Source organism: Poecilia reticulata, chromosome 2, assembly GCF_904066995.2.
Source record: "Poecilia reticulata chromosome 2, P_reticulata-male-v2, whole genome shotgun sequence".
NCBI classification, from domain to species: domain Eukaryota; kingdom Metazoa; phylum Chordata; class Actinopteri; order Cyprinodontiformes; family Poeciliidae; genus Poecilia; species Poecilia reticulata.
Genome location: NC_088831.1, coordinates 17,450,537 through 17,478,385, shown reverse-complemented (window position 1 = coordinate 17,478,385; position 27,849 = coordinate 17,450,537). Strand labels below are relative to the sequence as shown.

The window sequence follows — 27,849 nt, the reverse complement described above, 5'->3', positions numbered from 1 at the left end:
CATTCCTTCCAGATTCCTACACACAAAAATCAGCCACTTCCTGTTTTGTCTCCTCTCTCTCCCCTACTGGATCTAAAATTGGAGCGTCCTCCAGACCTCAACGACCTCACTTCCTGTTGCTTGTGCCGAACAGCTGACATTTGCATCATACACCAGATGCAACGCTCACCCCTGTGAAGCCAGTAAATAAATAAATAACATCCTGACCTCTTGGGTCCAAACAAGGACGTGTCCAGGAGCAGCAGAGGGGCAGCCTCTCCCACCTGAACAGTAGCAGAGATCCCAAAAGCTTTGCAGCAGTCATCAAGGCTTCCAGCAGGCTACAGGGGCTGGGAAAAGTTCCCAACTAACATGCAGATGATTAAAACATTCGCCTTCCCAGGAAGCACTCCTCTGGAACGACTCCAGAGTATGTCAGGAATCCGATGCATGCATGGAAGCAGCTACGGCGTCCATTTTATGCTTTCATTTAATGAAAAGGCCTCCTGAGAACAATAAAAAACTGGACCCACCAAGCTCTCATCAGTTCTCTTCCTTAACTTGATCCTTACTTGGGTTCAAATCATGACAACACACTGCTGATTCAACAGTGTGGCCTTTTCTGGCGACTGGACAAATTTAAATCAGTTAAAATCTAGAATACGGAAAAAGTCTGGACGGGATTATCACAGATTAAATACAGACCCTGTCCTAAACCCAGAATAAAAAGAAGCTAGAGGTCCACAAAACAGTGAAATGTAGATTTTTGAATGAGCGCGTGTTTTGTTTTTCTCAGGTGCATTGGGTGTTTTCGATGTGGGCTACGTGGGCAGTTGCCCAGGGCAACACCAAGGGAAGGGGCGCCCAGGAATAAGAAAATAAAAGACATCTTTGTACGTTGGTTGTGCCCTGAACAAGTTTGCTACAAGTTTTCCTTGCCTTCTGCTACAAAAACCCCCCCCCAGATAATTGCTTGCATTTTAATTGGTTGGGGGGCGGTAGAAGGAGGGGCTTGCCCAGGGCACCATTCCTGTTAGAACCACCACTTACCTGAAACTTTTCTCTGAAACAGTTTTGCTAAGGGGGCTAACCCCACCATCCCTCCATGCTTGTGCAGCTTCAGACCAACCTTTGGGTGTATCCCAGTACACGAAGGAGTCGACCAGCGACCAGCCTTTACGGTAGTAAGCAGCGGTCAACTCCAGCCAGTCGGCCTCCAGCGCAGTGACCACTTGGCCCTTTCTGGAGACCCGCATAGAAAGTGCTCCCTGGTGGTACTGACAGCCCAACGAGTCCAGAGGAGCGCAGCCTGGGGGCCAGGAATGGAAGAAGACCAGCAGCTTCAAGTCTTGAGGAGCAGACAGGAAATGTGGGTTTATGAGCAGGAACAGGTGCTTTAAGCTTTACATGCATTACAACAGAGCTCTTTCGAAATCTAAGAATCCTTCTTTAGTGACTTGTTTGAAATGTTGCTTTATTTACATTGCCTTTGGATATTTAATTTTTGCCCTAACACCCTGCTGAACAACAGAGAGTAAATCCAGCTAGTGGTGGCCATTTTTATGTCAATTATCGTGATAAATTTTGGCATTATAGCAATTCTGATTTATCGCCACAAATTCCAATTAATGACGTTTAAAACCCCTCCAAACTGTCCATATTTTCGGCATCGTTAGTTTTACTATTTGCTCTGTTTGTTCAAAAGTATCAATAAATAATTAATGAGCAAATATAATTAAATGCGCAATTTAGCAACGCAAATCACACTCCTTTATGCGAACGGCGTCCTAAAGAAGACCAGAACCAATGGGAATAATTTTCTAGTGGTGTATTTGTGTTTGTGTGGCTATAATTGCTGCGCTAGCAAACAGAAACTAGTAGTTCTTGTTGTCACGTTTATCGTTTATTTATCACGAAAGCACCACAGTAAAAATACTATAGGTAGGGTCAAACCTGGACTGAAGGTGTGCTCCTCCTGCTCTCTGTCTCCAGGCGGTGTTTGGGGCGGCGTACGAGGCGGGGAGCGGCAGCCTCTACTGGGGCTGAGCCCGTTGATGACGCCGCTCACCTGCTGCAGGACGGAGCCAACGAACTGAACGCCTCCTCGTGCGCTGCTGTTCACCTGCAGGACGCACGTCACACGCGAGCTACGTTAGACCCAAAGCGTCCGTGGCTTTTTTTTTTTTTTTTACTGAGGCTGAATATTCAGAGGTGTGGTTCAAGGAGCTGTCTGACCCTGTCAATCAGCGCCCGAACCGTGTCGCTAGTTAGCGAGTCCCCGGGTAAAGGCCACTCCTCCACCCTCAGCACCGGCGCGCTGTGGCACGTGGACGCAATCTGGTTGCTGAAAGCACCAAAAAAAATAAAATAAAAAAAAATTGTCAAACTCAGAATTTGGTAAATAAAAACCTGCCCAGAGAGAACCTACTGAGAATCTACAGGATCAGATAAATTCAGTGGGGGTAAATAACTGTTTTATTTGTACTATTTTTTCCACTGTTTGTTAGATATCAAGACATTTGAAAATATGATTAAATTCAGTTACTGTCTGCAGTGTAAGAGGAGCTTAAACTCGATGAAATCTGCGTGGCTTCATTTCAGAAAACTTAACTAATTTGAATACTAAAGTGACGTTAAGTGCACTGTCTGATAAATACAACAGTATTTTATGACCACTGTAGATGGGGGGTGGCGGAAAAGGAAGAGTCAATTTCTGCCAAGAAAAAAATCAGAAATTTTTAGATTAATCTCAATGACATTTCTGAGTTTTAAAAGTCTACAATTTGCTAGAAAACACAAACATTTTCAGATTCAAGAAATAAAAATGTCCAACTTTTGGAAATTCTCAGTTAGAAAAGTCAAACACTTTTGACTTTTGGAACTCAGAAATGTTCTTAATTTTCAAGAAAATTCAGAAATGTACTCCTCTATATTTATTTATTTATTTTATCTACAATGGCCCTAACGTATGCCGTCGTAGATAAAGAATTAGACTGGAAGGAATGTAATTGACTTGGAATCTATCTGTGCAATTGCCCTGAATTGATCTTGAAAAAGGATCTTGGGAAAATTTTTGTGATGAATTCAGGTTATATAAATAAACTGAATTTAATGAAATGAGTCTGAATTGATAGAATGGATGGAGCTACACATACGGCAAACCTGTAAGAAAACCTGCTAGAGGCTGCAGACGACTAGTGAGTTGGGTGGAGGACAATGATCACAAACACACAGGCAGAGCTCAGATGGAATGGCATAGATCAAAGCATGTTCATCTGCTAAAATGGCCTACTCAAAGACCTGGATGGATATCCATCTAGAGCTACAATGGAATGGTTTAGATTAGTTTTTGTTGTTTTTTTTTTAACAATTACCACCTCAAAGTTTCCCAAGTATCACCATAATAACGTGACTAACACCATTTTAAGACAGCAATAAAACAGAACCTCCCGGCTATTTGTTCAATTTGAACCAAGAAGTCAAAACTTCTTGGGGGGGAAAAAACAAAACAGGAGGGCCGTCTGAAGTCTGAGTTCTATATTCCAGCTGCAAAGTTGAATATATCCCAGCAATCCACAGCTCTAAATCCAACATGGCTGCCACAAATCTATAGCTCAATAGCTTTACATCACAGTTTAGCTTACAGTGTTTGATAAGCCTTGAATTCATTGTACGAATGTTTGACCTACTGATTGCAGCTCATGTGATACTGGTGACACTTGTACCACAGCGTCAGAACCATCTATTCATATGTTAGACTGGCCCAGTCAAAGCAGAAGAAAGGACAGAGAATTCAGCTGTAACATGTCCAAAACAACTACAGACATACACCAAGCAAAATGTAGATTTTGTAAATATTGTTTCAAGGTTTTAAAACTTAAAAAAAAAATTTTTTTTATCAGTTTCATTTCATTTCACAAGGCGGTGCTGCTCTGTGTTAGTTGATCACACACTACACATTGTCTCTTTCTTACAGTAAATCCATGATAGTTACGGCATTGCAGCCAACCCACAATCGGAGTCCAGACACTCTGCCTCCTCATTGGCTGCTCAAACTCCCCTGTTGTTGAGTGAATTTCTAGCCAATAGAATCCGTAGAAAATGCAACTCAAACCAAAACATTTCTTCCTCCTCCAGTTTGACCTCCATCTGAGACGTCCTATTAAATATGCAGCTGACCTCATCTATCTTTCATCATCTCGCTCCATGGCACAGCAGTGACTGTTGGTTGGGGCGGGGGGTGTCTGTTCGGGTCAGGGGGTGGGGGGTACCTGGGTCTGGGACGGGCCAGGACGGCGCGGTAGAGCAGGCTGAAGGGCACCGAGCGGCTCCGGCCCAGGGACAGGATGATGGGGTGGAGGGCAGCCAGGACGTAGCCATGGGTGTAGAAGGACTGCAGGGCCTGAGGCAGCTCACACAGCGAGGACACATACTGGATGGTAGGACGGCTGCCTGTAGGGACACACAGTTAGGCCAGGTCAGGGGTCGGCAACCTGAGGCTCTTTGGACCTCCAACAATGGCTCTCAATATCTTTGACTAAATATGCTAAATATGCTAAATATGCTGAAGAACTAGATTATGTTATTATTAAATACAGATATAATAGCAAATGCAGGTCTTTAACTGTAATTCCTCTTTTATCATGGAATAATTGCACTGAATAGGAAACTATTTTCTGACATAATGTCTAGGCTTCAGTCAGGCTGTGAGAGAGCAAGGCTTAATGCAGATAACAGGAAGGCTGAATTCAGCAACAAACTGTTAGCTGTTTTAACAACGCTAATAATGCTAATCACAAATATAACATGCTAAAGCCAAATGAAAATGTCTTTGTTGTAACACTGTAAAAGCCTGTTTTAAAGTGAATGCTCTCTCATACACTGAAAAAACAAAGCAGGTGATGACACTTAAAATAAATTGAAGTAATTTGTTACAAGCAATCAAACGAAGTTTCTCCCAAGAAAACATACTAAGTTTATAAAGTTCTCATGTTAAATAAACTTACATAAATTAAGCTCGACAAACTTAATTTATGTAACAAATTAACTCGTCTTTTTTTTTTTGAAGTTGGCGCTCTGTTCTTGTTTTTCGGTGTGCAGCAGGATGTTACCTCTGCTCCTAATTAATACGAAAGCTGCAAAAAATATTTACGGAGATATTTATATAGATGCTAAAGAGAAATTTAAATAGGTTTAAACCAGTTTAACATGTGTGCTGTTTTTTTTTTTCATAAAAAAACAGCACACAGGTATGCTGCAAAAAATATTTTATGCAGCTTTCCTATTATTTAGGAGTTTTTATATGAAAAAAAAACAGCACACAATCCTGCTCTCTACTTATGACACTGAAAAAAGAGACATGATGCCCCAACTTTTAAAAAAAATGTGTTTGTGTTCCTTTTAAACGAAATAAGTTTGTCAAACTTACTTTATTTACATTTGTTGAACATGACAACTTAATAAACTTAATATGTTTAGTACTTACTTGGGTAAATGTCTCTGAATTTTGTTAATTTGTTATCAAATTCACAAATCTTTTTATGTTGGATCACCTTTGCATTTCTCCTTTAATGCATCTAAAGATCTGAATGTTTCCTTTTTCCTTTGGTAATCAAAGCAGTAATTACTGTCGTACACTTCTTCCACTGGGACTTCTCTTTGAGTCGTTCTCTGGTTTTTATTTCAGGCTCAAACAAACCTGGAGTCAAAGTAGTGATTGAAGCCCAGCAGTTAAACTACACAGGGATTATTTTTAAAATTTTAGTTGATTGCCTGTTTTACCAGGATGAAAGTGAAAGCTCCAGAACATGGGCCTAAGTTAACATAAGGTCTGTAAACAGTGTGTGTGTGTGGGTGTGTGTGTGTTTTAGTGGGAGCATTCCACACAACAACACCCCCACCGCTCTCTAACCAACAAACAACCAGAGATTTGGGAGTCCGGCGCACAGCTGACATCACTGTGGTCTCACTGGTTCCCATTAGACCCAACCAGTTAAAGATGGAGCTGTGGGCAAATACGGCTGCATTTTACTGGAATTCCTGTGGGCTTTACCGCCGCTTCAAAGGTAGATGAAGCAGCGTTGGATTCAGGTTGCAAGTCAGACGCTGGAACATGGAGGGACTGAGAGAAACCAGGAACCGTCACATGGAGAGGACCCGGGGTTCCTGCACATTTTAAAGTGTTCTAAATTTCATCAGTGCTTTTGAACACGGCAGGAAACTGAATACAAACATTATTTGGGTTTTGGTATCAATTTCCTCCGACAGATCACGAAAGAACCCGGTGCTAAAAAGTGATTTGTGATTCAGCAGGACGTTTCACAGGTAGTTAATTGATAATCGATTTTATTGCCCGGCAGCCCCACACTGATGACGGATTATCAACCAGCAGAGTTTGGGGTTGACGCCAGAGGAAGGGGGGCGACCTTCGCCGCAGTCAAACCCTCCCAGGAGAGCCGTGATGGCTCACCAAAACACATCCACACCAGGCTTTTATTCCGACATGTCGCTTTCCTCCTCCACCTCCTCTGCCTCCCAATGCCTGCCTGACCCGTCCACTCGCACACTGAGCCCTCTGTTCAGAGCTGCGTGGGAGAAAAGTCGAGTGGAGGAGGAGGCGGAGGAAAGGAAGAAGAGGGGAGGGGGTTACAGAAGAAGGAGGTAGTTTAAGGGGAGCAGAGAAACAGAGAGGGGGTGACAGAGCTGAGGGAGGTTCAGAGCCAAGGACCACAGTTTATGAGCGCTTCTGTGAAGGCCAGCAAAAGAGGGCGTTGCCTGGCAACGAGGAGCAAGAAAGCAACAGTGTAACATATATATAAAGCAACCATATATATATATATACATAAAAAAGGATCAACTCTACCCAGCCAAGGTTTTGTGGACATCGTCCCACAAATGTGGGACATAACTGTAAACAAGAGACAATAACTTGAACCTCTGTTTACACCAACACATCAACAAGCATGACTTACCCCTCAGAGGGGCAGAAACCTCAGCTAAAAGGACGAGCTGCAGTAATAACAGACACCACAGAGCACATCTGTAAACCTTTGGAACCTCTGCACATCTGTGGAGCCTGGTTCTGTTCTGTGATGCACGGCCGCGGACAAAAGCTTTGGCAGAGACACACACGCATGTCGGGTTTTTGGTGGTTTTCTTTTTTTATTATTATTATTTGTTTCCATGGTGAAAAAGCAGAACATTTATGTAAAGAGTCAGGGTTTTTTAGATTAGACTGTTCCGTTTCATAACGTTGGTAATATGTGAAGCCACGACGGCTGCACTCTGCTATCAAAGCAGCTGTTGTTTTTTATTTCAATGAATAGGAAGTTAGCTGGTGGTTTTGAGCCACGGTAAAATTATTGATGGATGCATAATTTCCGTCCTACTGGGCCAGGCTGTTTGTTACAGTGGCTATTTTTTCTAGTCACACAATTAGCCTGCTTAGCTGAGCATAGCCTAACTGTATTATTATTATTATTAAACACCATATACATCAACCTGCCAATGAGAGTAGAGCAGAAAATGAGCCACTTGGCTATAACACCATGCATTTACATGTAAATGTTAATTAATATGTAACGTGCATTTAGTCCAACTCTAGTTAGTTTGCCTGGAAAGTCCGGTTTGTTTGGGTCCAATCAAACTCTGATCCTCCTATGAACATTGGACTCTGTTCAGTTGAGGTAAACTCTGGCGCGCTGCGAAAATGTGAACATATGTGAATCCCAAGCAAACCAGAGATCGCTCTAAAAGCAGGAAACAAACTATAACACAGGACATTCTGGGTAAATACAACCAAAACAAATGAACATGTCTAAGCGCTGCCGGGAGAAATGACTGGACGTCCCAAAGACTTTTTCTTTCCGGTCACAGCTGCCATGGGTGATGAGCCGTTAAAACAAGCTAATCCAGGTCTAACTAAAGTATTCGTGCTACTTCTGTCTATTGTTTTAGATCACTGCATCAACTTCCTGTTGTATGTCATTCACGACTCCTCCGGAGTCACGCAGACGAAGAAAGCGGTTCCGAGTTACCTTTCCCTGTCCTTGAAAGCTGCTCTAAATTTATTATGTGCAAAACTGACTTTAATCTGAAATAATCCAGGACTGGATCCTGAGATCAGACAGAGATTAGAGGCAGACGGAGTGGCCCGAGGCCCAGCATGTCTGACCACCTTTCAGAAGATTACCAAACACCTCGGCGTCAGGTTAAACCATTCCACCCTGTAAATCCCTCCGTACTGCCCCATCCCATGCAGTCGTCCTCGCCTGCTATCATCTACACCCTTCATGTCGCCCGTTAACCCTTGGTTCCGATCAAAGTGCCTGTGCGACGGGGCCGTGTGCACAGGAACACGAAGGCCGAGGCTTCAAGGACCATCTCGACCAGGGGTAAGGCGGACGCATTTTGCTAAAATGGATTGTATTGTTGCACGCTCTGTTAATCAGAGAGCTCCTACCGCTCCATGAAGAGCAAACTGGAAGTGACAGTTTGAGGGAACCGATTAGAGAAAGGCCTTCATGTGTCACAGAAGAGTGCAGACCACAGAATGGATACAAATAACCCCCCAACGAGCATGAAGCGATGCCTAACAGCACTGGGTTTACAGCCTAAATGATCCCTTAGCACCACAGGGTGAATCACAGAGGTGGAGTTAAGGCCCGAGTCCCTTCAAAGGGGGAGAATGATGTGTTTTCCAGCCAAATAGTACCGTTTTATAACACTACGTTACCCTCAGTTGTTATACAAATGCTGTATATGTGATATATAACTTAAAAGAAATTTGACTTCATAATTTAACGTCTTAAAATTGGGCCTGTGTCTCTTTAAGGAAGTCCAGTTCTTTTTGAAACTCCACCTTCATCACTGTATCTCCTATAATGAGCTCACCAGATGCTCAGTTCCACCAGGTGTTTGCTAATTGCTGCTGGCTAGTCTGAAGGAGCTGAATGGGGAAGTTGTGGGGTAGGGGGCTGCTCTATGTTTCAAATTTCAAACAATCATTAGCTCAATTTCCATTGACCATATTACTGTGCAATTTTACATTTTGAAAATAAATTTACTAATGAAAAATTTTGAGAAAACACGTTTTTTGATCTACCGTTTTGGTGCTACGAGATGGCACCTGTTTTGGCTATATTGAAATTGGTTCATCTTGCAAAATTACAATGGAAACTTTTTTTTTGGCATCACACAGGTCACATGATCACCAACCTGATGTTGAAACCTTGAAGAAGAAGACAGGAAGTGAATGGAGGACGATGGCGCGGAAAGTTTTTTAATAACTTATTGCGTGAACATATTCATTCACGTGTGATTTTAATTCAGTTTCTCATTTAATGCGAATGCTGCAATTGTCAAATTGGGCAGCACCTGGAGAAACTGTTCCATACAGAACTAATGTTGGCACCTTAATGGTAAACAAGACAAGAGGTAATCCCTCAGATTGATCACTCTTAAATCCTCAGAGCTCCACGTCCTGTTGGTGTGGACAAAAGCAGAATGATCTAAGTGGCTATTGAGCTGAGGCCACACTCAGCAGTCTGCAATCAAGAGATCAATAGCTTTGAATATCCTGCTGGAGTCCAGATGCTTCCTCCCCTTCACAGAGACACAATATGGATACCATTTATTCTATATACTACAGTATATAGAATAAATGGTATTCTATAGTATATAGAATACCATTTATTCTATATACTACAGTATATAGAATAAATGGTATTCTATATACTATAGAATACCAGTGGTGGAGAAAGTACTCAAAAAATGTACTTAAGTAAAAGTACAAATACACAGACACAAATGTACTCAAGTAAAAGTAAAACTACCACATTAGCATTTGTACTTAAGTAAAAGTAAAAAAGTACTGGCTTTTAAAAATACTTAAGTATTAAAAGTAAAAGTGCTTGCTGAATGGATTACCTAATCGCTAATATCATTAAGTGTCCCGATCATATTTAATTTTAATACATTAGAAAACAACCTGCTGAATACTATTAATCAATCATTAATCATTTTGTCTAGATTAATGTCAAGTTGTCAAAACAAAGACATTTTCAATAATGTCAACTTTGTATTAAAAGTGTCATGATTTACTGAATGACGCTTTATGACAACAGTCATAAATATTTATGAAGACTTATTCATGTCCATGACAGATGTTTATGACGGTGTCATGTCAGTCTTATTCACCTGCCTTCAAATAAAGTGTTACCGGCTAGGTTTATGTAGCATTTGATTTTAACAAAATATTTATACCTGTATTTCATAAAAATAATGGTAGACTTTCGGCATTTATTTTGAAGTATGTTGATCCTGTTTACAGCTATGATTTTCATGTTCAAAAGCAATTTTTTATGTTCCATCTTATAGTAATAACTTAACAAAACTGTTTATTTGACTTCAAAGACTAGAGTCAAAATTGCTTTACATTTAATTTATACGTTGAAAATTTGTATAGTAAAATGCAATAAATTAGTTGTAATGTACAGAAGATAAACAATAGCAAGCTCAAGAATATATTTAGCTCTTAATATATAATAGTAAAGGTTAGTTATAAAGACTAGATGACGTCAATTTATGGTCTTAAATTGCAAAATAAAGTCTGCAAATTGATTGCAGAATGGTTTCATTTTAACATCACTTTGCATGAGCTACTTTCAAACTAAGTGTTTTGTGTTCTACAACTACATTTCCTGTGGACTTAGAATTTAATTTTGTTTCAAAATTATGTTAAGAATATATTAAATACATTAACTTTAATATATTTTACACTATAATTAACATATGGTATAGAATACAGACTTCAATGGTTTGGAGGACAAAAGTATTTGGAAATGTCCAAGATTTTTTTAAAAAAAAGTTTGTGAATGCATCACAAAAGACAGAGTAAAAAGAGAATTTCAGTTTTGGGTTAACTAAATATTGGTAAATTTGACATAAAAACTGTTAAATTATGGAAATTTTTTTGATGGAAATTCTGAAAAAAATAAATAAAAATAAAAAATACAGAAAATGTCCTGGTAATTCTCTGCCATGATATTTTCAGTGTTTTTTATAGAATTTCCATCAGAAGTTTCCCGTAATTTAACAGTATTTTATTTCAAAGTTTTCCATAAAAAACAGGGAAATGTCCTGGTAATTTCTGTCAGTACACTTTCTCGTTTTTTATGGAATTTCAGCAGAATTTTTCCATAATTTAAGTTTTTTTCCCCATAATTTAACATAAACTGTTAAATTATGGCCCACCACCACTTCAGGTGACATTTCCCATATTCTCAAACTCAAAGCTTGACATGTATGGGGCAACGTGAGAGTTCATCTACTGACTGACTACATAAACTAAAAGCTGGATCATAGATATTTTTAATAAGCGTATTTGTGAGCCTGCCTCTTTTTATTAAATTGAAATTAATTTTAGATTTTTGTATGACTTTTTCTCAGATTAACTTAGAAAACAAGTTGTTATTATTACAGGTTAGTTTTCTAAACAACAAAAAAGTATCTGTTAGGGAAGCTCAAAAATGAAAAATTGGACTGATATTGATATCCGATAGTAACACTGCTGTTATGCCAGATTTACCAATTCGTTATTTTGTCAGTTTTTTTTATATGATTACTCGATTAATAGTAAGAATAATCGATAGATTACGCGATTACTAAAATTTTTGCTTACAATAGCCCTAATTATATAAATAAAATAGCATTTATAGGTGGATCGGGGGGGATTAATTCTCTCCTTCACCCCCCTCCTTCTACACCCAGACCTCCTCCCCCTTCTTGCAATTCGCTGACCGGCCGCCCCCCCCACCCAGCACTCAACGGTACGCTAGACCGGCCCCACCCTCTTTGACCCCTCACATATACCTCTACATTGAGGGGGGACTAGTGTACCTCTCCTGGTACACTAGCCCCCCGAATGTCTCTCCTTCGCCCCCCTCTTTCTACATACAGCCAGACCTCCTCCCCCTTCTTGCAATTCGCAGTCCGTCTGCCCCCCCAGCACTTAATGGTTCGCTAGACTGGCCCCACCCTTTTTGACCCCCCACATCTACCTCTACATTGAGGGGGGGGCTAGAGTACCTCTCATGGTACACTAGCCCCCCCGAATGTCTTTGCTTCGCCCCCCTCTTTCTACAGACAGCCAGACCTCCTCCCCCTTCGTGCAATTCGCCGTCCGTCTGCCCCCCCCAGCACTTAATGGTTCGCTAGACTGGCCCCACCCTTTTCGACCCCTCACATCTACCTCTACATTGAGGGGGGCTAGTGTACCTTCATGGTACACTAACCCCCCAATGTCTCTCCTTCGCCCCTCCTTCTACAGCCAAACCTCCTCCCCTTCTTGCAATTTGCCGTTCATCCGCCCCCCAGCACTCAACGGTACGCTAGACCGGCCCCACCCTCTTTGACCCCTCACATCTATCTCTACATTGAGGGGGGCTAGTGTACCTTCATGGTACACTAACCCCCCCAATGTCTCTCCTTTGCCCCTCCTTCTACAGCCAAACCTCCTCCCCTTCTTGCAATTTGCTGTCCGTCCGCCTCCCCAGCACTCAACGGTACGCTAGACCGGCCCCACCCTCTTTGACCCCTCACATCTATCTCTACATTGACGGTGGGCTAGTGTTCCTCTCATGGTACACTAGCCCCCCCTCAATGTCTCTCCGTTCAATCCTTTGCTTCCCCCGCCCCCCACCTCTCTAACGATACGTCAGCCCCCCACCTTCTCTCCTTCTTCGAACCCCTTCTAGCCTCCCAGTGGGCCATCGTTCCCTCGGCCTCCAATTCTGATTCTTCGGGTCAATCTACCCGTCTTGCTCTCACTGTAACAACGGATGACTAAAGGTTTCCGGTATTCTCAAATTGAAAACTTGCAAGCAATCTTTAAGGCCATAATCATCCGCTCTGGTAAGTTGCGAAGTTCTGCTGAGGAACAGTTTTGACACTTCTAACAAGGTGTCACTACGTTGGTGAGATTAGGCATGAGCACTCAGAGGTCTGTCGTGAGGCGGAGACAGGCCCTGACTCAGAGACAGGTCATAACTCTGAGGCAGGTCCCGACTCTGAGGCAGGTCCCGTCTCAGAGGTCGGTCCCGTCTCGGGGACGGGTTCCGTCTCAGAGGCAGGTCCTGTCTCAGAGGCCGGTCCCATCTCAGAGGTCGGTCCCGACGCTGAGGCGGGTCCTGACGCTGAGGCCGGTCCCGTCTCAGAGGCCGGTCCCGTCTCGGGGACGGGTCCCGACTCAGAGGCAGGTCCCGTCTCGGGGACGGGTCCCGACTCAGAGGCAGGTCCCGTCTCAGAGGCAGGTCCCGTCTCAGAGGCCGGTCCCGTCTCAGAGGTCGGTCCCATCTCAGAGGTCGGTCCCGACGCTGAGGCGGGTCCTGACGCTGAGGCGGGTCCTGACTCTGAGGCGGGTCCTGACTCTGAGGCAGATCCTGACTCGGGGACGGGTCCCATCTCGGAGACGGGTCCCATCTCAGAGGCAGGTCCCATCTCAGAGGCAAGTCCCGTCTCAGAGGTCGGTCCCGTCTCAGAGTTCTGTCCTGACTCGGTGACAGGCCCTGACTCTGAGGCAGGTCCTGACACTGAGGCTGGTCCTGACGCTGAGGCAGATCCTGACTCGGAGACGGTTCCTGACTCGGGGACGGGTCCTGACTCTGAGGCGGGTCCTGACGCTGAGGCGGGTCCTGACGCTGAGGCGGGTCCTAACGCTGAGGCGGGTCCAGACTCTGAGGCGGATCCTGACTCGGGGACGGGTCCTGACTCGGAGACGGGTCCTAACTCTGAGGCGGGTCCTAACTCTGAGGCGGGCCCTGACTCTGAGTTCGGCCCTGACTCCTCCAAGTCAGTACCAACCTCTGAGTTGACCAAATTTAGAGGCCCAGCTAAGTGTGGACTAAACACATTTGATCCACTCTTGGTGGGCTCTTGCCTCTCTTCTTCGTCTGGATTGTCTCCACAACCCGCAGCCTTTTTGATGAGGCCCCATGCCTTTTGAAGAAAGGTGTCTTTGAGATTGATTTTTCGTGGTCGTGCAAGGGTTCTTTTAAAGCATTCCACAACCTTGTAAATCACTAGTGGGTTGTTGCTTTTGATCATTTTGAAGAGCAGTTCTCTAACTGCGTCTTCATTGCCCCAGAGAAGTTGCAGAATGTCTCGGCAGGCTTTCTTTTCCATTTTGTCATAAAAGACAAAATCTATATCCTTGACTTCTTTCCATATTTTTGGAGCAAGCTTTCTCTGGACCGGTTCGGTGTCCTTCCTTTTGTAATGCCCATAGCTAGATCTGTAACTGGACTTGTAAATCAATCTCCAAAGAATATTTTGAACCATAACTCTCCTTTCTTCTTCTGTTCCATGTCTGAATCCCATCCTGTTTGCGTCCCTCAAAAATTGTTCAGGGTCCATGGTTTCCTGAGTATAATCTTCACTCAGGCAGTTTTCATCTGCGTACAAGTCTTCAGTTGGAAAAAAAGTCTTTCGGATCTTTCTTTTGGTAGACGTGAACTTTTTCTTTGGAGGAAGAGGATTCTCCAGGTGCTTTTTGAATTTTTCCACGATGACTTGATGTCCTTCTGGGTGTTCCAGTAGTGCGATTAAATGCAGTCCACTGGCAAAGTGGAATGCATCTCTCGCAAGACTCTGGAAAATCCTTTCACCAAGCTCTTCTGAAACCTCAGAGAGTACATTCACATTTATATCTCCAGTTTTTCTCAAAAGTAAGATCAAAATTTTGCTATGTTGTTCCTCAAAGACTTGTCTGACAAGATGCAGAGTTGGTCCATCTGCAGCCTTTTCAATCACTTCCCACAAAAGTTCACTGAGAAAGTTTCTCTTTTTGTAATCTGGGCTTCTTTGACCAGGATGAACTTTGCTGGACAATGTCTTTTTCACTTTCGTCCAAAAAGAAACCTTAGGTTTCACATCCATTTCTCTCTGTGGGCTTTCGTCGTTCATCTTTATTGTGCTGAGCTAAAACGTCCAAATGAATCTCGAGTTGACTGACTTGTTAACTGATTTGTGGTAACTGATCAGAGAATTAACTGATCAGTTGGTGATGTCATGGACTCTATGACATCATAAAGTCATCCTCAGAAGGGCCTCATGACACATACATCATTTGACGTCATGCTGATGACATCATTGTCAGCAGCATGGCAACTGTTGCTAAGGGTAAAAATAGCACGCAGTGAGCATGCGCTCTGAAAAAAAATTTAATCTGTGGCCACTAAATGCATTATTCCCACAAGTCTGAACTGGCAGTGATTTGCGCAGCTTAACAGGAGGGGCCAGGGAACCATTGGCCCCTCCACTTACCGCCCACCCATTTTTATTTGTTATTTGGGTTCCATCTCCTAACAGGCATAGAGCAAATGTCAGTGGAACCACAACATGACCTGGGCCGGTCTATGAGTCAAACAAACCTCTTGTGATGCCCACTGGTGAGTGAAAAAAAAGTAAAAAAGGAGCATTTAAATGTTTATGGGGTTATGATGATAATAATCATAATAATAATAACAATATTTTACTTGTTAACAGGGGTTAAAGATGATGGGTGCAGTAACGGTGTTTCACCGGTATGTGGTGCATGGGAACTCTGAGCTGCCAGTTGCTCTGCAGTTTCTCATAAGCTGAGAGAAATTGGAGTAACAGACTGCGTGCTAATTTACTTGAGGTGAGAATAACCCTCAAGTTTATTTTAACCAGTGGTGGAGAAAGTACTCAAAAAATGTACTTAAGTAAAAGTACAAATACACAGACAAAAATGTACTCAAGTAAAAGTAAAACTACCACATTAGCATTTGTACTTAAGTAAAAGTAAAAAAAGTACTGGCTTTTAAAAATACTTAAGTATTAAAAGTAAAAGTGCTTGCTGAATGGATTACCTAATCGCTAATATCATTAAGTGTCCCGATCGTATTTAATTTTAATACATTAGAAATGTGCCATTTTAATGAACAATGCCACAGATAAAGCATGTTTTTATTATGTTTACAGTATGTGATTACTTACTATGTGATTCTATGCATCATACTTTCAGGGATGGAAACATCTTGTCTCCTGTCCTAACATAACATGAACTTCACTTTTTTTTTTTGCTACTAGTGGCTTTTATTTTTAAAGAAATCCAACAGAAAGTGGATGGAAAGAAGATGGGTGGGAGAGGACAGGCAACCAAGGAGCCAGTAGCAGAGTTGTAGTCAAGGTCACCGACCCAAGACCAAGTCAAGACCAGCACCCCGCGCTACGTGACACAAAAAAATTTACTTTTACTTATCAAAATTGCTTCTCAAATTGATCTGAAAGATCCACATTCCCATAAAAAAACTAGTTATTAAATACTTAAGAGCTTAAATAAAGGCAATCAGTAAAGATCCGTCCAGAAGAATCGGATCGTTCCTGAATGTACCAGCGTTGTCCCATATTTGCAACACCTCAGTCAACACCTCCACACAATAATTCAGGGCATGAATGACAACTTTTTTTCATCGCAGATGCAACATGTGTCTCTGTACAGTTAGCTTTGCTAGCATCACGTCCACAGATCTTACCTTTCTTTAAGCTTTCCTTCCAAGTGACGCTAAAAGTTGGATGAAGTCCCCAACCGTCTGTAAAAGCGAAGCGCTGCTGATTTTACATGTAGCCATATCAATTTATGTAGCGCTATTATATTACTGATGATTAGACTCGCTCAGAGGAAACCACTGCGCATGTCTGGAGCTTCGCGTGCGAGTAAAAGGTGGAGGTGATGGGTGACAACAGACACGTAAGTTACGTTATTGCTCGGATTTTACGGCGCCACCTTAAGTCCCTGAACTTCACATTTTAACGGAAAAAAGAGCAACGCGACTTGGATGTAACGAGTAACGCGACAGTTTTGTAGAAATGTAGTGAAGTAGAAAGTACAGATACTTACTGTAAAATGTAGTGGAGTAAAAGTAGAAAGTATCCATTATTAAATCTACTTAAGTAAAGTACAGATACACGAAAATTGTACTTAAGTACAGTACTTCCCACCACTGACTATAACTCAGAAGGCAGAGTCAGTGCAGACATAAGGTACTTTAGCGAGATGCATCGGAGTCGGACCCCACATCAAGTCTCCTGTTAGATAAAGTGAAACCAGGCCAAGCTGCCAGGGAGCTCTGGGGGAGGGCAGGGTGTGTGTTCTCACTGTGTGTGTCCCAGAAATGCTTGGTAGTTTCAAGGAGAAGCAGAGACGTCCGCTAGCCGTTGAAGTGATTGATTTGATCGACTCTGAGTCCAGCTCAGAACCTTCAAGTGGGACTGGAATGTTTTTAGGTCGGTTCATCTCCAGGAATCGAAGGGCGGTGAGCTGAGCTCGTCGAGTCGAACACCAGCTGATCATACACGTGCATGTCTCTTTCATGAGACATTATGTGGACGCCGATTGGCTTTGCTTTAAGAAGACATCAGGGTGTTCGTAAACAAAGAGAATCTGTCCTCTGTGTTCCAGAATAGGCGGCTCGATCAAGATTTAGTTATCACACCCTGACAGATAGAGACCTAAAGGAGCCAGACCGTAGTCTGTTAAACTAAAACCATTTAAAAAAAAGCAATAGTCACTTTTCTATCCTTACTTTTCCTTTACTTCATAGCAAAATGCAATGTAAAGCTTCATTCTCACCGTTTGCTGTCTTGCTATGTATGCTAGCATATTAAAAAAAAAACACTGTTATTACAGTAATTAGGGCTTTTATCTGAGGAAGTGAAGTGGATTTTGGTTAGCATGAAATCCTGTCAAGTCCTTGAGATGTGTGCTGTTTTTTCTTTGGCTTCAGATGAGAGAATCCTGTCAGAACTTATGTGAAGTGAGAGTGTCTTCATTCTGGAGACATGGTGTGAGCTGGTTGGCAGACATTAGCTTCATATGGATGGTCCTGCACTAAAATCATTTATTTGGCAAGAAATAGCTCGGCAGAATGAAAAAAAAAAACGAAGCCAGTTGTAAGCAGACAACTGCAAACTGGGTGAACTGGTATTTGCACTGTTTTATTTTAATACATTACTATGTGTTGTCTTTAATGCACAAATAACTGCACAATTTGTACCTTTTTTTAAACCATGCTACTCATTTGGACATTCCTTGGATCAAGCTATGCTATTTTCACTAAGCTTTCAGTATTTTAAGTAAAAATTTTGTCCTTACTGTACGGTATGTTGTTCTTAATTTTGTTTTTTAGACATTTTAAATACTTTTATCCTTGTGTGAACGTACGCGCCATAATATCCTGTCAGTTACATCCAAATTACAGTTACACTGTGAGACAATAAAGGTTATTCTGTTCTATAAGAGTGCAGGTTATCTCTGTATTTTGTCAAGTATGGAGCTTCACACTAAGTGAAAGCTTTTTTTGTCCCATTAAAGGAAGTGTAAATGAGTGCTAAGCAGCTGCTCTCACACTGTTTGCATGTTGTAAAGCTGCTGGTGTGATGCTGTCATTTTCACCTTTCTTCTTTCGATTGAACCCTTCCTGCAACAAAGTCACCAACGTGGACAATAAACACCTAATGGTCTTCGCTCGTGTAGAGAATCAGGAGGAATCAGGACGAAACCCCGTCTGCTGTTAGGATTCTCTACAGGTGAAAATCTATTTATTTAATGCTTAACACATGTATTTTTGGATCCAGACACACAGATGAGTCACATGAAGACGCTCTGTGAGTGAAAAGCTTTATTTATACGCGTGTCTGAGGGCAGAGCGTGTGACTGTGAAGGTTTTCTACCACATGGTCCTGAAACAGATGCAGAGAAAGGTAACTGAGAAAACTATTACTGTAAATGTTCATGAGTATAATTCAAACTAACCAATTTTTTTGTAGTCAGGCATTGTGGTGGTAGTGAGACGGTTTTAGACTTTTCCTTCTTCATAATTCAGACAATTTGCTGGAATCTTCAGACCCGTACGAGAATATCCATTAGGAGAATCTCCGTCTGCCAGTTTGTGTCCTGAAGCTCAAGGAAACTGGGATTGTTTGTCAGGGACGACGTTACAAAGCATCCCAGTAAGTCCACCTCTGAATGGCTGAGAAAAGAACAAACTGAAGGTCTTAGAACGACAGTCAAAGTCACGACTCCTTGAGTCCGTTTGGCTTAAAATCCCTTTTTTGTGGCTTAATTAACACGATTCCTCCACAATAAAGTAAAAGACTCATTACACCCAAAGTTGGTGCAACTAGTAGTTTGGATTTAGGGCAATTACTTTTTCACATAGAGCCAAATCATCATTTGAAAACGGCTTTTTGCGTCAAGTTGACATTAGTTTAACAATCTGGACTGCTTAATTGTAGCAGACCACTGTGTGTGTGGGGGAATGAATGAAACAGAGTGTAATATAATATGCCATTAGCTTGTATTGCTAATAGTTGTTAGCAACCCCAACCATTAGCAAATCACTAATGTGTTTAATCTAGGGGTGGGAATTATCGAATCAATTGTTGTGTATTATTTATCGTGATAAATACCTTGTCGTGAAAAGAATTTTGATTTATCGTCGTCGACAGTTTCCATTGATGAATGGGAACTGTCTGTTTTGTCAGGATTGTTATTTTTTCTATTTCCTCCGCTGTATGTTCAATGAGAGTATCAATGAATATCAATACATTTGAAAATATGATTAAATACAGTGTGTGCTGCTTCGTATTACAAATCACACTGCTTTATGTGCCTGGTGTTCTACAGAAATGTGTTATAAATGTGAATTTTCCAAGAGCCGTATTTATTTGTGGGGTTTTGATTGCTGTGTCATGCAGTCAGAGCCACACAGTTATCTAGAAAAGTTGTAATAAATTGTTCTTATCATCCTGTTTATTGTCAGCACAAGAGTACCACAAAATATTGTGATAAAACTTTAAGTCCTGCAAAGCTTAAGGCTCTAAAGTCAACAACACAACAAAAGCAATTCTTGCTACATGTTCGTTCAAGAGGACTGAATGCTGCAAGTCAGTAGTTGTGTTCGCATTGACCATAAAATTGCACAATTTGACAAATTTACTTAACTGAAACATGCCATTTAAAAAACAACAACAAAAAAAAAAAAACAACAAAAAAAAACTTGTTTTTTGATGAAAGGTTTTGGCGCTAGGATGAGGTTATTTTCTTTTGGTTGTTTCAAAATTGGCTTATTTCACCAAACTGCAAAGGAAACCGTTTTTTCGCATCATATGAGTCACATGATCAACAACCAGAAGGCGACAGGAAGTAGTTGAAGGATGATGTTTTTCTAATGATTTATCACGTGACCAAAATCATTCACGCGTGATTTTCATTGCGTTTCTTTTTTAATGGAAACACTGCAATTGCAAAATTGTGTTTTTTCCACATTATGATATAGCACTGACAAAGTTTTGGAAAAATTTGTAACAAAAACGCTGCTATTCACTCAGCGCAAGCTGCTGGGTTTCCTTCGAAACCTTTTAAACTACCTTGAATAATTTGAGCTTAATGTGCTGTTTGACTGGAATTGGAATGCATGCGTCATTGAATTGAACTGATTATTTTTTTAAAGTGCCGTGAGACGACATTCGTTGTGAATTGGCACTACAAAAACTAGCTGAACTGAAGTGAGTCAATCCGCAACAAACTAATATACAGAGGAATTTCAGAGAAAACTGGCTGCTCAACGGGAGACACGCAACATGACATCAACGGGGCGCCGACCGCAGCTCCTGCACGCCCACGTTCCCACATTCCTGCCCATATCCATGCCCACATAGCGAGGAGCACGCTGCCAGTGGAGACACACCCAACTCGGCTGGAACCGAACCAGACATTAACCGGCTGGAGTCAGACTTGACAATGGAGAAGGGGCTTTAGAGTAGAAAACACATGTAGTGTTGCATGGAGATCAGCTGAGAGAAAGCAGTTATATTTGATGCCACGCTACAGAAAGTAAGTCTGTATGAAGTGTAAAAACGTCATCACTGCAGCCACCGAATCAACCTTTCCACACCACGGCACCATCTAAAGCGTAGTAAAGTCAGAGATCAGCCTCCCTGATCTCTGACTTTAGAAGCTGCTCTCTGTTCTGTGATTCACCGTTTTTTCCCCCCCAGCCTGCTGTTTACACACCCAGCTCCCCATTCACAACTTAATCACCGTTTCCTTCCAAATAGGTCATGGCGAAAGCAGCCAGTTGGAGCCCCAGATGAAGGGATTATCCTCAGTGCCGTTCAAATTAGACTCCATTTCCCAGCAGGTGTTTTAACGTGTCAGGGAGGGAGTTTCATTTAGCTGCAGGGGAAGGCGTGTGAATCAGTGAGTGTCCTTGTGTGTTTGGAGGGAGAGAGCCACGAGAGGAAGAGAGGAAAAAAAAATAAAACTCATTGGTGACCTATTTTCTTTTTTTCTTTTTTTTTGACAGGCTGAGTGAACGTCTCTGTTGCATCTCAGGCCCGGTTGGTAATTTCACACAGTAATTTAGGTGCTAGATTCACTTTGTCTTGTTGAGATATTATTTTTACTGCACTTAATATCCACAATAAAAAATAACAGACCCTATAATTAAATTGTTGCCTACTTTTAAGGCAAAGTAAACAGAGGGAAAATTGTTTCCCTTGAGACTAAATTTAAGAGACAGATAAACAGTCCTTGGAATAAGAAAAGATTTATGAGTTTCCTGTCTGGAGATCTCAATGAAATCATACAGTCAGGATCTAGTGGTCAGTTCAAAACTATTACTTCACTAATGTCAAAACTAAAAATACTATTTCGCAAATATGATGTTTCCAATAGACGAGATACGCAGTTAATTTCACATGGAGATAAGTTTGTTCACACGTCATTAAAAAAAACTTCATGTCTTCTTCGTGGTTTGTGCCAGTGGCAACATCCGGTTGTTGATCACGTGACTCAAATGATGCGAAAAGTGTTTTCATTGCAGTTTTGCGAAACTAACCAGTTTTGATGCGGTCAAAAAAATAAAAATAAAAATAAAAAACCCAAGCAAACAAACAAAAACTAAACAAACCAACAAACAAACGAAAAACAAACAAAAACACCTCATCCTGGCGTCAAAGCTTTCATCACGAGTTTTTTTTTTTCTTAAGTTGCCATGTTTCCATTAAGGGAATTTATTTTCCATATGTCAAATTTCCCAATGATAAAGAGATTTTATATAACCGACACGTCTAACTACAGTAGTGCCACTGAATCCAAATGACTCTAAAAGACCGTGCTCATATTTAGCAATCCTTTCAGTAAAAGACAATTATTTATGAATAACGATGACTGTATGAGTCATCGTTATTCATCTCCATATTCATCTGTATCTTGTTGCTCAGGAGAGAGACCGGATTCTTTTATTCATAAAAAGTTTGAACGTATCCAAAATCGTACAGAAAAATACTGAACTCTCTTCATTCATAAACGTGTGGGTTACTTTCCCCTGGATTTTGACTCTCAGGCATCTTTTAGATATTTGAATGAAAAAAAAACTCCAAACAAAACACGTGCTTGTCATTTGTGTGACCGGTGTGTCATTAACTTCTTTGGCGGGTTTTAGCCCAGCATTACCCGTTCAGATGAAGCGAGAGTATGACGTAGCTCCGAAATTAAAATACCCTCAGAAATTATGCAGAAAATTAACTTGCACGAAGCGATAATTCCGAGTTTTCTATTGCCAAGCAGGTGAGATGAGCTGCGTTTACATTTAAGGAATTTAATAAATCTCAGATCGCTATCCCCAAACTGGAACAATAAAAAAGCGTACACACACACACACACACACACACACACACACACACACACACACACACACACACACACACACACACACACACACACACACACACACACAGACTGAACTAAACTTTTTCTGACATTAGCCCAAGAAAAGTAGTGAAAACTGAGAAAAAATTAACAAATTTCCAAGGAAAACGACATTAAACAAGGTTCCATCTGCACACAACCACTTAACATACCGACTTTTCAACAATTTACTTCATATTTGATGATACCAGACGCTACACAATAATTTAATTTCGCCTATTGTTACCTTTTATGTCAATCCCCATTGTCTGTCAATATTTTGCTATGAAACTGTAATATGACATTTCTGACAAAAATATGAGAGAAACACTTTAGAGAGGTTACATTGATGGAGTTCACGAGGTCTACCTTCCAAACTGAAGTCCAGCAGAACATAATCATACACGGTGTCTGTCTTGGTCTCCACCTGGGGTCTCTTCAGGGTGGAGTAGATTTTCCCGGGACTGCTGTCCTCCGGGTCTTCCAGTTTCCTCAAGCCGCAGCCCATGTTCCCTGAGGCGGGGAGAGGCGCTCTCTCAGCGGGGTGGACTGTGGAGCCTTCAGCTTCTAACTGGACCGCTCCATCCCTCCTCCATCGGCTATAATAATCCCTTACTGATGAATGCAAAGCACGAATGATGGCAACAGGAAGGAAAGAGCGGAAAGCTGCGGAAACGTCCAGCGCAGCGGGTCTAACTTTGAGGATGCTGCTGCTGGGGCTGCGTGGACAGGAGAGAGCGGCGCGCTTCTCCTGGAGAAAAGTTTCCACCCCGTAAACAAGTTCACGAGCGGAAAAAACATCACTTCCGCCCAAAACTTCAGAGTAAAGCAATAAGGAAGCAAATGAAAGGGGGGACGACTCGAAAGTATTTGGGTGAGTAATGAAGCAGCATGGTGCTAAAATTAATCGAAAATTAATTCGGAATGTATTCATATGGTTCTCTCCATCCTCTCTCTCTCTTTCTTTCACACACACACTAAACACACATTTTGTTGCTACAGTATTGTTTCTGGATGGATTTATTCAATTTTGCCTTAATATTTCACACCAAATATATTAGATTAAAAAAAAAAAGTTTTTTTCTTCTTTTGCAAAAAAATAAAGTGCATAAATATTCATCCCCTTACTTCTTTCCTGAAGCACTTTGGTTCATTTTCACACACCTGTTTTGACCATTTCCTCCCATTCTTCTCTGCAGTTCATTCAGGCTGAGGCAGTTTTAGGTCTTATAATCAGGGAGGTTCATCTGGATTTATGTCCAGCGTTTGGCCTGGACGGCCAATCAAGGACAGCCTCAGTCTGCTCCTGAAGCCTCTCCGGTGTTATCTTGGCTGCTTGCTTCAAGTCCTTTTTATTCTGGAGGATGAGTTCCAACAATGAGGTCTCAGGTCCAGATCATATATTGCAGTTGTCACGTCACCCTATCTGTCAAGTCGCCCAGTTCCTGCTGAAGAAACAGACCATCCCCACAGGAGGATGCTGCCCCCACCAAGCTTCACGGTGGGCTCAGTTGAAAGTGATGAGCAGTGACTGTGTTCCTATACAGACACGATGTTTTGAGTCCAATGCTGATTTTCAGGGTGATTCTCCTGTCCCGTAAGACCGTCAGTTCCCAAAACTACACACACAAAAACCTTACTTTTTTACCCTGGCATACAGGATGAAAAGCTTGCGGGGTCCATTATGCCCCGTTCCTTAAGACTGCAGGAGGGCTAAGAGAGAAAAAAAATAATGAGCATCTGGCCGACTGTCTGCTGTTTAAGCCTGAAGAGTCTTCAGTGGAAACTTGAGAGTGAAAGAGGTCAGAGGTCAGCAGAACCTCGGTGGGGAGGTTCCCCCTTAACCTCCAAGAGCTCAGGCTGTTCTGGGTGTTGTTCAGCAGCAGTCTGGGTTTGAGTTACAGCTCTGAGCCCTGCAGCTCAGTGTCAGACATGCACTGATTGGTTAAATGACTTCCTGTTTCATTGTGCCAATGACAGAATAAGAGCAGATGGCTACAGAGTCTGTGACATGAGGAACCGAGGAATCTTCTCGTTCGTCGATTTATGACGCCGTTACACTTTTCTGGGTTTTGCTGCCAGTGCTCTGTAATCTCTGTGCTGCTGCCAGCTTTGACCGGGATTCTCTTGCAAAAGACATTTTTAATCTCAGTGGGATCATCAGTTCCATCAAAGATGAAATCAGGCTAAAAATGAAGTTTTCTATTACAACAATTAGACTAATTACAGTCCTGAGGTTTGTTGGTGAGCCTCAGGTCACAGTGTCTTCAATGGGAAACAATCACAGAGTTCATCAAACTATTTGCATCATGAAATGGATAAAAAAAAACAAATTCCAATTAGTCTAAATGTGTGTAGGTTTTGCTTTCACGACTCTGTTCACCATTTCAACATATTTTTTCAAATATTTTATGAGAATCTCGAACAAAACCCAACAATATTTACCTCCTGAAACCTGCTCGGCGTGTTTCATGAAATGAATGTAGAACTGAGCAGCAGTTCGGACTGCGGAGTTTCTTCTGGGAGAATAAGAGGAAGGAGACGCAGGAAGGAAACAGGATGAGACAGGACAAGTTGAAAAACTAAAATATATCCAATGAATTCACCTGGTTCAGAAGGAAAAAGCCATTTTAGTATCTAATGACATTTTTTTCTACTTATTTAAATAATTCTAAAAAAAAAAAACGAATTTCAATTAGAAAATAGAAAAAAAATATCATACGGTATTATTTGTCAATTTAAAAATCTCTAAACATCCCTTATCTACATCTCAACGTCTCTGCGCAGCAGCGTGAGCTTTACATGTCATCAGTCAAAACAATTAACAGATGACTCTGGTAAAAACAAAATGCATCAATGAGGAAACTAAAAAGAATTTGAATATGTATGCATCGGGGCAACAAAGAAAAACAACAAAAAGAACTCCCCATGGCTTAAACTGGACTTTGCTTCCAGCAGGAAACCTGCGTCTGTCATGAGCTCCACCCGGCTGGAGCGCACTGGGAAGGAAATCCAGGGCCCCCCTTCTGCTAAACAGCCTGCAGGAGAGGAAGGAAGAGAGCAGTTTATGAAGAAGAACATTAAACATCCCTGTCACCCCGGCCTTCCTCCAGAGACACATTTAGGACGTCCTGAGGGACAGAAGAGCCGTCGTGTGATTGTTGCACATCACATGTGAGGTTGGTGTTTTGACAGACTGATGGAGCAGCAATTAAAGCCGTCAGAACATTGTTGAGAATCGTTTTGAAGTTCATTTGAATCTTAAAGTTCCTCAGCTGTCAGAGTCACTTAATAACCATTTTCTTTCCCCAAAGATACACAAATGAATGAATCACAAGCAAATTATCCATCCTAATATCACCAGCTTTATTCTTATTAACACTGAGATAAATGTTCTTTTTATGTTTTCATTTCAGCCACTTACCGGAGAGTCAGCTACTGTCTTTCTTTCACTCTTCAGTGAGAGAGTGCTGACCGACAGACCTGCCCACCCACCAGGGGACGTCTGGACCTGGGGGGTTAACAATAGACACTGCACTGCTGACAACTCAGTGACTTTGTCAGTTCTTATGGCAACTTTTCAGAGAGAAAAAAGAAACTACAGACCAAAATCAGAATCAACAGGTCAAGCTTTTTTACACGTCGGTGTTTGACCAGAAAACTGCAGTTGGTGCAGCGCTACTGTTTATTAAGTGTTTGTTGCAAACAAGAATCACATAATCACAGGCTTAAGTTAATTTTTTTTGCATGTCACAGAATAAACTAAAATAACACAATATCACATTTTTGTGAGAACAAATAAAGTCAAGAGGAGGAAAAAAATTCTTTAAGCCATTTGCAAAAAAGTCAACTTTTACTAAACCACAAAAAAAAAAGGTAGAAAACGGAACAGTCCTGCATCCAATCAAGAAAACACATGGTGCATCCTGGAACAAAGGGCTGATGCTATGACATCAGAGTCATTTAGAGATGACTGCGTATTTGATTTAATTCAAACATACACTCTGATTATGAAGCTTAAGACTCCTTAGTGTCTGCTTTGGTCTAATTTCACTTCAAAAAATTAACCAGATGGTTTTTGCGAGTGAACTAAAATAAAATTGTAGCTGTCAGACGGGCTGGATGATACTAATTTATGGTCCAATGGTGACATCTGGTGCTGAAAATGCTCCACTGTGTTTGTAGCGCTATTAGCACTGAAACCTAAACCAGTTATTTACCTACGTTTTAACCCACATTTCTGTATTTCAATCATTTTATAAACTTTTTTCTACAGCAGATCAAACAGTCCAGTAAAAAAACAAACAAAAAAACAAAACAATGTGAGAACATTTTACTTTTAAATGAATTTTTTTCATTGTAATTTGGGTTCATGATGTTTATTGTATGAAATATCCAACATCTAATATATTTAGAAAAAAATTGTAGGAACACCTCTGAAGGTTTCCAATGCAACGAAGAGGCATCGTTACAAAAGTTCAGCTTTTAGGGAAGTCATATTACAGTTGAAGCTTCTGACACACACATGCATGGAGAGGACAGCAGAATGAAAGTTCAACAGGTTTATTGTTACGGAGAAAAGGAGTGGAAGGCGCAGACAGCTTGGTTCGGACTTCTCGTGAGTCTGCAGAAAGAGAGAACTGAGAGAGAGATAGAGAGCAGTGGGAGCGCTGGAAAGATGATTGTGACATTGAGGATGATGGGATCCTCACTGAGCAGGAAGAAAACATCACACAGACAGAAACAAGCCACATCCAGACAAGGACATGTAGGAAGTAAATCTGCCCCTGTCTCGTTGTTTGGTGAAGGGAATGAAGTCATATTGGACTTTTCTAGTCATTCTGGCCGCTGAGTATCCATTCAGTACTCAGTGGATACTGATGTGTACTGGTGTGTACTGGTTACACACCAGTACACATTGGTCAGCCTTGCTCAGGGGCACATCAACATGTGATAAGGCTACACTGGAATAGAACCCACAACGTCCTGACTGTAAGGCAACTAGCCTACTGTTGCCCACTGCGACTGCTCTTCACTTTCACTTTACCTTCATAATGGATCTATTACATTGCCTGAGGCTTAATTTAACATGACAG

The 27,849-nt window shown here is 41.6% G+C and overlaps 1 protein-coding gene across 1 annotated transcript in view; it reads right to left on the bottom strand.

Moving 5' to 3' along the window:
• rftn2 (raftlin family member 2) overlaps nt 1-25,002 on the bottom strand; it is a 29,434-nt gene extending 4,432 nt beyond the window's left edge. The window contains exons 1-5 of the mRNA XM_008437774.3: nt 23,123-25,002; nt 4,251-4,431; nt 2,215-2,323; nt 1,933-2,101; nt 1,109-1,327 (exon numbers count right to left, since the gene is read on the bottom strand). Of these exons, the coding sequence (XP_008435996.2) occupies nt 1,109-1,327; nt 1,933-2,101; nt 2,215-2,323; nt 4,251-4,431; nt 23,123-23,687 (1,243 nt within the window). The 5' untranslated portion in view covers nt 23,688-25,002. The remainder of the gene's footprint in view (nt 1-1,108; nt 1,328-1,932; nt 2,102-2,214; nt 2,324-4,250; nt 4,432-23,122) is intronic.
• Between the last annotated feature and the right edge of the window lie 2,847 nt (nt 25,003-27,849).